General features: G+C 47.1%; 2 protein-coding genes across 3 annotated transcripts in view; one reads left to right on the plus strand and one right to left on the minus strand.

The window, feature by feature from the left end:
• The window catches only part of RPS6KA2 (ribosomal protein S6 kinase A2), a 428,828-nt gene that overhangs the window by 355,917 nt on the left and 59,514 nt on the right, over positions 1 to 13,397 (minus strand). The window lies entirely within an intron of this gene.
• LOC132585168 (protein Tob2-like) lies at positions 10,184 to 10,771 on the plus strand. The gene has a single exon (XM_060256957.1). The coding sequence runs from the start codon at positions 10,184 to 10,186 to the stop codon at positions 10,769 to 10,771; it is 588 nt and encodes a 195-aa protein (XP_060112940.1).

Raw genomic sequence — 13,397 nt, forward strand, 5'->3', positions numbered from 1 at the left:
GCAACCCCTCCCAATTTAGTATCATCTGCAAATTCCCTCTATTCCTTCATTCAAATCATTGATAAAGATATTGGACAAAACAGGTCCCAGGACAGATCCTTGAGGCACTCCACTTGTCACTCCTCTCCAAGAGGATGAGGAACCATTCACAAGCACTCTTGGGGTGTGATCTGTCAACCAGTTACAGATCCACCTAACGGTAACAAGATCCAAACCACATTTTACCAACTTGTCAATGAGGATAGTATGTGGAACTTCATCAAAAGCCTGAAATCAAGATAAACGATGTCTACAGCATTCCCCTGATCCAGCAAGGTAGTCACTTTCTCAAAAAAAGAGATCAGGTTAGTCTGACATGATTTGTTCTTGAGAAACCCATGCTGGCTCTTAGTAATCACATCCATTCTTTCTAAATGGATTGGCATCTGGATCAAGGTGGCGTGGCGGTGCTGATGTTAGACCTGTCGGCTGCGTTCGACACTGTCAACCATCAGTTACTGACCCGTCGGCTCGCCGACACAGGGATTAGGGGGTTGGCCTTACAGTGGCTTTCCTCCTTCCTTGATGGATGGGGACAAAGGGTGGCAATTGGGGGAGAGCTGTCCCAGAGGCACTCACTAGATTGTGGGGTGCCGCAGGGAGCAGTTCTCTCTCCAATGTTATTTAACATCTACATGTGCCCCCTTGCCCAGATTGCCTGGAGGTATGTGCTGGGGTGTCATCAATATGCGGTTGACACCCAGATCTATCTACTAATGGACGGATGGCCTGACTGCGTCCCAAAAAATCTGGACCTGGTGCTGCAAGCTGTGGCAGGTTGGCTTAGGCTCAGTGGGTTGAAGCTGAATCCAACGAAGTCGGAGGTCCTTTGCTTGGGTCGTGGCACTCTAGGAAGGGAAATTCCTCTCCTGGTTTTTGATGGTGTGTTGCTGAAAGCGGCGCACCGGGTCAAGAGCTTAGGGGTTCTACTGGAGCCTTCATTGTTAATGGAGGCCCAGATAGCAGCCACTGCCAAGTCCGCGTTTTTTCATCTTAGACGGGTGAGGCAGTTGGCCCCCTTCCTCGAGCACCAGGACCTAGCAACAGTGATTCATGCAACGGTCACCTCAAGACTGGATTACTGTAATGCCCTCTACATGGGGCTGCCTTTGTGCCGAACCCGGAAGCTGCAGCTGGTGCAGAACGCAGTGGCTAGGCTATTGTTAGGGCTCCAGAAGTGGAAGCACATACAGCCGGGGCTGCGTGGGCTGCACTGGCTGCTGGTTGCATACTGGGTTCGGTACAAAGTGCTGGTTATTACCTTTAAAGCCCTATATGGTCGAGGGCCTGCCTACCTGAGGGACTGTCTCTCCCCATATGAACCCCAGGGAGCACTGAGGTCGGCAGGAAAGAACCAGCTGAATATCCCTGGGCCGAGGGAGGTCAAATTGAAGAACACAAGGGAACGGGACTTCTCTATCGCAGCTCCACACCTGTGGAATCAACTTCTGGACAAAGTGCGGGCCCTGCGGAGTCTTGACCAATTCCGCAGGGCCTGCAAGACTACTCTTTTTAAGATGGCCTTCGCTGAATGCTGAGCAAATGATAGATTCGCTGCTGTTGTATTCCACCATCAATTTATTAAAAACCTGTAATTTAGCACCATAACTGTTAATTTTAATTGGAATGTCGATTTAAATGATGGTTTTATAATGTAGTATTTGTTGAATTATATGATTGTATTGTATTGTATTGTATTGTATTGTATTGTATTGTATTGTATTGTATTGTATTGTATTGTATTGTATTGAACTAATATGTTGTGAGCCGCCCTGATCCTGCTTCGGCGGGAAGGGCGGAATATAAATAAAAAGTATTATTATTATTATTATTAAATGTTCCAGGACTGATTGTTTGATGATATGTTCTAAAACTTTTCCAGGTATAGACGTCAAGCTGATGAGTTGGTAGTTACCCGGATTGTCTTTTTTCCCCTTCTTGAAGATGGGGACAACATTCACCCGCCTCCAATCTTCCAGCACCTCTCCTGTTCTCCAAGAATTCTCAAAAATAATGGCCAGAGGCTCAGAAATTACATCCGCAAGCTCTTTTAGAAGCCTTGGATGCAATTCATCTGGCCCTGAGGACTTAGTTGCATTTAAAGAAACTAGGTGTTTATGTGAAATGGGTTTATGTGAAATGAGTGCAATGGTGCGATAGTTTGAACATTCCTTGGCATTACCCTTCTTTGGGATAGGAATATAAACTGATCTTTTCCAATGCTATGGCCACTGTTGCGTTTTCCAAATTTGTTGACATAATGTGTGCATCACTTTAACAGCATCATCTTTTAGGACTTTGAATAGCTCAACTGGGATACCATCATCTCCGCTCGCTTTGTTGTTAGTAATGCTTTCTAAGTCTCATTTGACTTCACACTCCAGGATGTCTGGCTCGAGGTCAGCGATTTCACCATCATGGTTGTCAAGGACACTGAGATCCTTCTTGTATAATTCTTCTGTGTATTCTTGCCACCTCTTCCTGATCTCTTTTGCTTCTGTTAGGTCTCTACTGTTTTTGTCCTTTATCATGGCTATCTTTGCACAAAACGCTCCCTTGATTTCTTCAATTTTCTTGAAGAGATCTCTTGTCCTTCCCATTCTGTTATTTTCCTGTATTGCATTTCTTTTTCTTTGGGATGGTGCTCATTGCTGCCTTCTGTACAATGTCACAAACCTCCGTCCATAGTTCTTCAGGCACTCTATCAACTCCAGTTCCTTAAACCTATTCTTCACCACCACTGTATATTCATAAGGGATGTGATCAAGGTCAAACCTGAATGGCCTAATGGCTTCCTCAGTTTTCTTCAGTTTAAGCCTGAACTTTGCAATGAGTAGCTCATGATCTGAGCCGCAGTCAGCACCAAGTCTTCTTTTTGATGACTGTAAGGAGCTTCTCCATCTTTGACTGCAGAGTATATAATCAATCTGATTTCCGTGTTGCCCATCAGGTGATGTTCATGTGCAGAGTCGCCTTTTAGGTTGTTGGAAGAGGGTGTTCGCTATGACCAGTTTGTTCTCTTGACAAAACTCTATTAGCCTTTGCCCAGCTTCATTTTGTTCTCCAAGGCCAAACTTGTCAGATGTTCCGGTTACCTTCTGACTTCCTACTTTGGCATTCCAGTCCCCTATGATGAGGAGGACATCTTTTTTTGGTGTTAATTCTAGAAGGTGTTGTAGATCTTCATAGAAATGGTCCACTTCAGCCTCTTCTGGGTCAGTGGTTGGGGCATAGACTTGGATTACTGTGATACTGAATGGATTGCCTTGGATATGGACTGAGATCATTCTGTCATTTTTTAGATTGTATCCCATTACTGCCTTCCTCACTTTCTTGTTAACTATAAAGGCCACACCATTTCTTCTATGGGACTTTTGCCTACAATAATAGATGCAGTGATTCTCTGAGTTAAATTCACCCATTCCTGTCCATTTTAGTTCACTGTTTCCCAAGATGTCGATGTTCAGTCTTGCCATCTCTTGTTCGACTACATCCAGCTTACCTTGATTCATAGATCTTACATTCCACATTCCACTGCAGTATTGTTCTTTGCAGCATCAGACTTTTCTTTCATCATCAGACACATCCACAGCTGAGCATCCTTTCGGCTTTGGCCCAGCCGCTTCACTCTTTCTGTGGTTACTTGGACTTCCCCTCTGCTCTTCCCCAGGAACTGGAGTTGATTACTCCATATTGGGCACCTTCTGACCTGAGGGGCTCATCTTCCAGCGCCATATCTTTTAGCCTTTTGTTACTGTAGGTGGGGTTTTCTTGGCAAGGATACTGGAGTGGTTTGCCATTTCCTTCTCCAGTGGATCACATTTTGTCTGGGTTCTCAGCTGTGGCCTGTCCATCTTGGGTGGCCCTGCATGGCATAGCCCACAGCCTCACTAAACTGTGCAAGCCCTCTTGCCACGTCAAGGCAGCAATCCATGAGAGGGCACAGAGTTCTAGGCACAGAAAATAAAGTATATGGCAAAATCATGTAGTCAATTCATCCACAGCAATCAATCCTAAATCTTGCCAGGATGGTCTCCTGGATCACTGGACCCACCAGCAGGGGCCATCCATCTGGTCTCCACTAAGATGGGAGACTAGGAGCCCTGTCAGTAAATTGAGGTAGCTGGGTACAGACAAAGGTGAGGTTTATGCAACTACTGCAGGTGCCAGAGTCAACCAACATGGGAAAGTTCAACATAAGGCTTAACATTAACAGAGAGTAATGACAAGGAGAGATAACTTTCCAGCAGTTAACAGCTGAAGTTCCAAGCCCCGTTCTACTTATTTGATTTGGTGATGCTTTGTGTGTGTGCATGTGTGTTAAATGCTGTCAAGTAACTTCCAACTTATGAAAACCCTATGAATTAATGACCTCCAAAATGTCCTTGCTCAGGTCTTGCAAACTGAGAGCCATGGCTGTGGTATATTTAAACATGGGAACCAACAGCCCAAGGCGGACATTACAGTGGATTTCTTTTATATTGGATCTTCCTCTTTTCCTGCTGCCTTCAGCGTTTCCTAGCACTACTGTCTTTCCCAGTGGCTCATGTCATCTCATAATGCTACCAAAGCATGATAGCCTCAATCTGCTAATTTTAGTTTCTAGGTAGAGTCCAGGTTTAAATTGGTCTGGAAACCATTTAGTTGTTTTTTTGGTAGTCCGTGGTATCTGTAATACTCTCCTCCATTTCAAATTCATCAACTTTCTTCCTGTCTGCTTGCACAATAAATATATAAGGACTTGTTGCTGGTAGGATTGGGAGCACTCAGCTGGGGCCAGGTTACCCTGTCTAACTGCATAGGCTTCTCGGGGTAGTGGTAAAAGACCACCACACTTGAGAAGCTTGACTATCAGATGGGTTCCATAATATCTGTGGATGTTCCATAACATCAGAGGACATGCAGTACTGGGCTGCAGTCGTTTCTCCTATTCATGGCACTGACTCTCACAACATCCGGTAAACTATGGGAACAAACAGATTAAGGCTTGCGCAACTGTATCTAGTGTACACAGAAGTCATGTTGCCACCTGAAAGAGTCATCTGCTCTATGATACTGCTCCATATAACATGGTCAAGCCATCAACTACTGTCATGGAAGAAGAGATGAGGAGGAACAAACAGAACATACAGTGAAAAGGGGCAGGGGAAAAGGCATGGTTTGAAATAGGCAGTGAACTTCAGACATGTCTCATAAACGCATTTAAATATGCTGTCTGCACCCTCTGTCCCAATGACACTTTACAAGGAATTGTACCAGCAACAGTTAACAACCAGTTTAAATCAGCAATGTGAAAGAGGCCAAAATATAATCCGTTCATGCAGGAAGTGTTCTGTTCATTAGTCCATCTACTAGGGCTGTCAGGTCTCCCCTGTCCACTAGTAGGGGATAGGGGTAGGGTTGCTAGATCCAGGCGAAGAAACTCCTGGATATTTGAGAATGGAGCCTGTGGAGGACAGGGACCTCAATGAGGTACAATGCCACAGACTCCACCTTCCAAAGCATCCATTTTTTTCCAGGGGAACTGATCTCTGTAATCTGGAGATAAACTGTAATTCCAGGGAATCCCCATGTCCCACCTGGAGACTAGCATCTGTACCATCTACAACTGGTATTACCAAAAGAAGGGCTGATTAGAACCCCCATCAAAATGTCAAGGTATGCTGGCTGCTATTAAAAGACCATAGATCAAGTCCCCAAAACAGGGAACTCTTACAGCTGCTCCTGCAACAATTGCAGACAATTGGACAAACTTAGGCCTGCAGGACTTTATTCTGTTTAGCAAACTCTTCTATTTGTGAGCTGGGTTGATTCAGTTTGTCCTGTTCTTGCTAACACTGAAGCCAGCAAGAAAGAATGCCTTCCCTGCAGAAAAAGATAATGTAAAACTAGAGGCAAAGGTGTTAACATTCAGTAGCTGAATCAGAAACTGTTCACAAGGCAGCAAGGCTCTGAACAGCGTAAGTATTACACCAGCAGTTTCTAGCTTTTATTTCAGCAACCACACTTTCCCTGGTGTTATAGTGGGAGCTCTATTATTGGAAGTGCTTCAAATCAGGATCTTGTCTTCACCAGCAGCTATGTACTTTGCCTTTTAAACATGGTTTCAGTCTAGATTCATTGATATAATTGTTACTTGATCTGGCAATGCACATGTCTGCTGGGGCTTTTTAAAAAAAAAAGTGGGAAGGGCGGTAAACATTCCAAGGGGCAGTATCGCGCGTGAGCTGTCCAAACAGGAAAAAGCCGATCTTGTGCCGCTTTTTTGAAAAAGGGCCGGACTTTCTGCGCTAATTAATGCGGCATTGATCCGCAGCAAGCTAGGATGACCCTGGATGATGCTCGATTGCCAGATGTGGATGTCTGGATGAACACATTTAATCCGTCAGCGAGACGGAACTGTGTCACCACTAATGGTACGTCTTACTGCACCCCTGGAGAGCTACCGTTGGCCACCCCTGCTATAAAATCATCTACAATAATACTGTGTACCTCTCTCATCATCAGATCGAAAACATTCTCAAAGGGGAATTGTTACAGAACCAAAATCCTCTATAGTTATTAATAAGAGCTGCCACTGGACATCATATAGAGCACCATGCAGAGTACCGATGGTCACCATCGAACTTTCAGAACCGCTATACTGTACTGTATTAATACAGCACCATGAAATGTTTTAAATAATTTAAATATGTAATTATGTTTTATTGGTTTTTAATGGAAGTGATGTGATGTTGTGAGCCGCCCTGAGTTCGCTTGCGGAGAGGGCGGGATATAAGCTTAACGTAATTAATTAATTAATTAAAATGTTAATCTACTAATCTACTTGCAATCATCGGTCAGATGTAGATGCTACCTGTGTTCTCTCTGTGGTAGGACCCCCAGATTGATAGCTCCAATAATCTATAATCAACGTGTGAGCAGAAATGCAAGCTTAATAAAGGCAGACACAAGAGGCTTGTATTAGCAATGAAAAGCAGAGCTTTCAGGAAAGAGGAACTAGCTCCTCTATGCCTTAGCTTAGCTGCAGAGAACATAGTTGCACAAGGTAACCGCAAAGCACAAGCTGACCGCGGAAGCAGGAGTCAGAGTTGTTTACCAGAAGGGAAAGGAGCTGGAAAGCCCCTAAGAATATGTACCCAGTATTCTCCCCCTGCACCCCACATAGGGAGAAACCAGATAAGACCAGAAAGGCCGGATGCCCTGACCACAGTGACCTCGAGTAACACCCAGTAACAGTACTAACAAGACCGAGTCCCCTTCCGAGTCCCCTTTCCTATGGCTAAATATGGGCAGAGAACACCTACTAGGAGGGTGTCACGAGGGACAAGAGAAACGGGTATCGGGCCTAGATGGGGAATGATGATGTATGTATTATATGAAAAGAGGAAGTATGTTTGAGGCTCTGAAGGCCTATAAAAGCTGTGATTTTTCTATGCTTGTTGCCCAGTCTCTCTTGAGAGTCTGGCGCCCGTGTGCAGAGGGCCCGTGCACGTTAAATAAAGAAGCTGTTTCCTGATCTTGTCTCTGGCCTCTGTGATTGCGTCGGCTGAATTGGTAACGTATAAATAGGGTTTTTCCCGCTACATAATTTGGCGAGCCAGCCAGGAGGGGCATTTAGCCCCTTCTATTAGCCCGGCCAACCAGGGCTGGTGGCAGGGGGGATCAGAGCAGCGGTAAGGAGCTCCCAGCCCCTTTTTGGGCTGACCGTCCCTCTGTCTACCCTGTCCCTGCCTAGGTTTCAGTCGTGGCCTAAATTAGACTAGGAGAACGAGGCAACAGGAACCAGCTTCACGCCTTGGGCATGAGGTCGTGGCAGATTTAGGCCCTTGTGCCCAACGTGATAGATTTCCTCTACGTGACATAATTTGAGATTTGTAGTGAATCCCTCCATATGAGATTGTCTTAAGTCTCGGAGGAAGGCGTGCCTGATCACCACGCAGCAGCATCCAAGGACCTGCGGAACAGGGAAGGGCAGTGTCCCTTCTGACTGCAGTATTCCAACGATTGACTGCATGTGTAGATTGGTATCAGAGAAAAAAGGGGAAAAGTATATTTGAGGAAGTGGTTTGTCCGGACTGTGTGAAGTGTGTGTGGTGTGTGAACGAGACGATATCTGATATCGAAGTGAACGGGACGCACAAGTACTCCGTTTCCGGCCCGGGCGACCGCGGCCGGCGAGGAAAGTGCGGAAGCGAGTTGCCTAGGCTCCTATATGTGGTCACCCTCCCCTGTCTGTGTGTGTTAGTTGTCTTGTCTGTTTGAGGAAGTGGAATGGGAAATTGGGAAAGCGCCAGACCCACAAGCGAGGTAGCTCTCTTCGCCAGTATTAATTGATGTGACATTGGCCAGAGGCCAAGACCAATTTCTCACCCGCCCCCTTCCGCATTTGTGTCCAAAATACTTGGCTTGTTTGATTAACCAGGAGAAAGTCACAATCTGGGGGACGCCCCTGGTTGTATGATTGCCTCCCTGACTGGTCTAAGTGACAGGAAAACCTGGAGCCCTCCTGGAAGGTTCCAGAAGATGGTTATTCCCTGGGTTGATATCCCTGGCGCATTAGCCCGCCACTGGCAGCATACTTTGTGTCCCCATTATCGAGTCCAGTTGTGGACTGGGACCTGTCAGACCACTACGGCCTGGCTGATTGAGCGTAACACCAAGAATCCCAGCGGTAGTTGGAACAACCGCTGGGCGCGGTGGTACTTTCTCAGGCAAGAAGCAGGAGATTGCATTCATGCCTGGGAGATCAAAAGGCGAACTGCCCGCCCCGAGACTACTCGCAGAGCAGAAGACTGGGCCCGTTTGTTGGCCAAGGACCCATTAGCTCTGGAGGAGTTTCGCTTGCAAAGTTGCCCACAGTGCTTTGACAAAAACGGTCCACCCAATCCCTCATCCAACCCCCTTCCAGAACTTGCCTGGTGGATTAATGCTTTGGATCGAGGGTGGGACCCCCTTTGATACAAAGACAATAATTGGAAACTACTTTGGTGAGTAAATGGCATAAGTCCCTAGGCTCACATCCCAGGGGCACTGATTCTCTGTTGGTGCGTCCCAAGACACCATAGGCACAATATTGGCTTGTGGAAAGGGGAGCACGGGAAGGCGACTGTATGGTTGCTGAAGGGTCCAATTAGATGGCCGCCTGGATGCTTGAGACTAAACCAGGCACGAGGGTGCTTCCTGAGAGAATTGGGGAGGGCCCCTTATTTGCTTGGAGGATCAAAGGCCAAACGGCCACCCCTGAAAAATTAGAGGTTGAATTGCCTCTCCAGCTTGGACCGCCACTGAGGATCTGACAAAGATAGGTCGACCCTCTTTGGAAGCCTTCCAATTGGCAAAGAGTTAGACTCAGAGTCACGTTTCAGATTGTTTAGAAGTTTATATTGCCTTGCTGTGTGAAATATATCTGCGATGTTGCGTAACTGTGGCCTCGCTGAGAGAAAAACGAGAAGTGCAAAATGTGGTTGAGTTAAGTTAGTAAGACTGCAAAAGGGAAGTACATGTGTTTTACTCCGGGAGATTTCTGGAGACAGCCCCAAAGATGCTATTTTATTAAGGCAGACAAGCTGTGGGTTGGCTTGTGCTGTGACTATGACTGTAATACTGATACCGTGTATGGGAAAAGCACCTAGGAGAACTAATTATGTCCCACTTATGGGTTAGGGTGTTTGTGGTTTGCATGATTCTGTTAATGTGTTATTTTGAATGATGTATGGCTACAAGATACCCTGTTCTTGAACTAGCATTTCAGTTTCAGGACAAGGCAAATTTAGTTAAGACACCCCCGGGAATTAAGTATTGAGGTATTGAGCAGTGTTTGTTGCTGCCCCTGGCAGGGAGCTGGGTTTAGGCCCAATGCAAGGCTCCCAGTCTTTTTGCCACCTAGACTCGTTTAGACTTCACCCTTGCCCCTTTAGTGGCTGAAAATTGAAGAATTCCAGATCTATGGGCCCTCCCTAGAGAGAAGTACTCCAGAAGCAAGTCCTCTGCCTCTGGTCAGCTTACCTTTCAGAGGAAGTCCCCATCAGCTATGTGGAAACCCCCTCAGCCATCTGACGCCATCGGATGTCCTTTCCCCACTTCCGAGCCATGACCGAGCTCATAAGTGAAGTGATTTGAGCCTGGTTGTTGAAAACGGAGTATGCGTCCTGAGATCAAGGCTGCTCTGCATTTCATCACCTTCCACCTGTATAACAAGCTCCCCCGGAGACGGGTTGACCAGTTTGGAGAAGAGCTAGGACAGCTGCTACAGAAGAAATATGAGGGCCACTGGTACCCAGAGAAGCCTTTGCAGGGTTCAGGCTATCGTTGTGTGCACCTTGGGAAGATAATAGATCCTATAGTGCAACTGGCAGCCAACAGAAGTGGACTGACTGCAGAGGATGTGCAGGACAGTATCCCTGCAGAGTTGACTGTGTGGATTGACCCATTTGAAGTTTCCTACCAATTTGGGGGAGAAGGGCCAATCGAGACTGTGTACCTGAAGGACAGTAGGGGTTGCAGCATAGCAGACAAGAGAAGCAGAAGTGGGCTCAACCCTGAAGCCCAGGCGTTTGTCCCCACTAGAAGTCAGAATACCGTTTTGTCCAGCCCTCCACCTCCATCTTCTGGCCAGTCTCTTAGTCCGACCTTTACCGCCGTGACTTTTGCAGCTACCAGGTTTGGCTCCACTAAAGTGAAGAAAAGCCACAGAAAGTTGAGTTGGGGCATTGTTCACCCAGCAAAATAAGAGGTTGGGAAGCAAGAGCTCGCCTAAGTGAGGCAGGCTGCCAGGACACTTATTTGGACAGGCTTTCACTTTTTACCTTTTTCTAAGGCGTCAACGGCCTGGGAGAATGGCGGAGAAAGTGTCACCAGCCCCTCCACCGGGAGTCGTGCAAGAACCCCAGGCTGAGGTCTGCTCTGATGGGACTCATGAGCCGGAAGAAGATGGTTCCCAGACAGCAATCCCTCGTAGGGGCCGACCCAAGAAGGCAAGGGCTCCAACCAAGAACGAGTCCAAGAAGAAGAAGCAGGCTGTGAGAGCCTTCAGCAATTATAAAGGTACATACAACCTTGAGATCAAGGGGTGGGACCGGTTTATGATGTTCAAGAAGTTGAATGATGCCCTGGAGTTCCGAGAGGCCCAGGAAAACCTCGCAACGAGAAAGGAGGCCCATGGTGAAGGCGGAGAACCTCAGGATGGACTAGAACAAGTGGGTCTCCGATCCCAAGGCCCACCAAGAAGTATGCAACCACCCCTGTTACGCGACGGGCGTGCCTGGCACCACGGAATTGGCCACCGCATGAATTTCTACCCCGATGAGTGTCCAGCCATCCCTCCCCAGGTTCGGGAGAGAGGGAGAGGAAGAGGCCGAAGCAGAGTGCTCGACCCCCACTGGCAGATGATGAACGCACCTAGGGTCATGAGAGTAGCCACAGGATGGTATCTCGCCCCCTACAGGTGGGGTCCTGCAGCTTGGAACGAGGTCTCAGACCTAAAGACTGTAGCCGAAATTGCACCAGAGAAAGATGGCCACGAAAGCGCCGAGGGCCCGGAAGAAGCAGCTGGCCTGGTCCCAGAACAAGATGTGCACCCGCAGGAGCCTCTTCAGGTGAAAGAAGAGACCCCCCAGAAGGAAGAGAGCCCAGAAGGAAGCCTGGAAGAAAATCCCAGTTGCTGAATTTCGTGTGCAGTCGCAAAGGGGGGACCCTCTGAAGTGACTTTGAAGCGATTTTGATTTATTTGAGTTTTTGATGTTTGCAGCCATTCTCTTCCTTTGCTCTGTGTAGGAGATTTGTTCGTCTATGAAGCAAATGTTCGAGTAGCCCAAGAAGAAGAAGGTAGGATAATCCCTGGGAAAGTTGAGGGATTATGATGTGTCACAAGCTAGTTTTGGCCTGACACATTGCCTAGTGCCTTGTTTATACTGAAATGCTTAGCAGAAGTAAATAGGCCTAAAAGATTAAATTCTCTAGGTTCTGTCTATGAGAAGCCTTTAGGGAAAGCGAATAAAGGAAGTGGTATATGTTATGATAGAAAATAGGCTTGCCTTGAGCTTTGTATTGTTTTTTGACTATGCAATCTAATCAGAGTTTTCTAGATAGGCTTTTCAGATGCCGTTCGCCCCCGAATCTGGTTGTTTGAAGGCCAACCTCTGAGTACCACTTGCCGGAAATAGTGGAGCTCACAGGCAGCCCCCTCTGGACCCTTGCCTACCGGCAACGGCTGGGTTCACAGGGTTCATCCCCTCTGAGCTCCACCTACCGGTAACGGTGGAGTGCACAGGGAAGAAGATCCCGTCGTCACAGCAGAAGAACTGAAGATTATGTATTTTGAAGTATTGTTTGATGTAGGATCTAAGTCCTCTGTTGCACCCTACGTAGGCATAGTCTTCATGGTGATATTCATCTTAGGGTTTTTAGTAGCTTTGTCTTTTGTTCTCCTCTTTTGCATTCGCAAGCTGCGCCAGAGAGAGTTAACAGCTTGGGTTTCTAGCAACAACTTATCCTGAGCGTTAAATGGGTCTAATAGCTCCCCTAATAGCTCCTCTAGATTACAGTTTCATCATACCAGTCAGCGCAGGGGCTATTGGGACCATATCTTTCTTGATATTTTTCTGCTGTTTTCTGTGGTGCCTGGAGCGTAAAAGGAAGAAAAAGCTCAGGCAGAGAGTGATAAACATCAGGGAAAATGTTGCCCGCTATAGGCGTGAGTGCATTGATCTTTTGGATGCAAGCCCCCGTGAATTGGAGAATACAGGCCACGGCCTCGAGCTCCCAAAGGAGTGTGACAATGCACATACCCGACCCCTGCCAGAAACACCGAGCAGCCCCCGCAGGTGCCCTGAAGTTCCAAGCAGCAAACCAGACGTCCCCGTCCGGTACGTCACCTTCGGTGTCGACCTCGACCCCTAATATGCCCCAGAACATGGGTCCCTCCGGCCTACGAAAGGCATTTCCCCTCTTCCATGAGAAGACCCCGACTCATCCTTTTTCATGGACCGATCAAATATGTGTCAGAAATACGGTTACTCACTGGTAATCCACCCACATGGATTAGTGCACATGCCTCTATTTGGCTAACTGGATTGGCATACCTACAGGCCTGCAACACATCCACATATCCTAAAACCCTGGCAATGTTCCAGAACTTATGTAATGCCTCCTATGCTAGGGTCAATGGTATCTACATTGACTTACCAGGTGTCTATTGGGTGTGTGGACATACAGGGTATAAATATTTACCTATGCATTGGAAGGGCATGTGCTCGGTGGCTCACTTAACACTAGCAGGGCAACACCGTGAAGATATCATGGCTCATGAAGTTCTAAATCTAGGGTACCCCTCCAACCGTTGGGGCCAGCAGACTAAA

This window comes from Heteronotia binoei, chromosome 1 (genome assembly GCF_032191835.1).
Source record: "Heteronotia binoei isolate CCM8104 ecotype False Entrance Well chromosome 1, APGP_CSIRO_Hbin_v1, whole genome shotgun sequence".
Classification (NCBI taxonomy): Eukaryota; Metazoa; Chordata; class Lepidosauria; order Squamata; family Gekkonidae; genus Heteronotia; species Heteronotia binoei.

What these genes read in the sequence shown, in the direction of transcription:
- LOC132585168 (XM_060256957.1), top strand. Translation starts at nt 10,184, where the DNA reads ATGCGTCCTGAGATCAAGGCTGCTCTGCATTTCATCACCTTCCACCTG.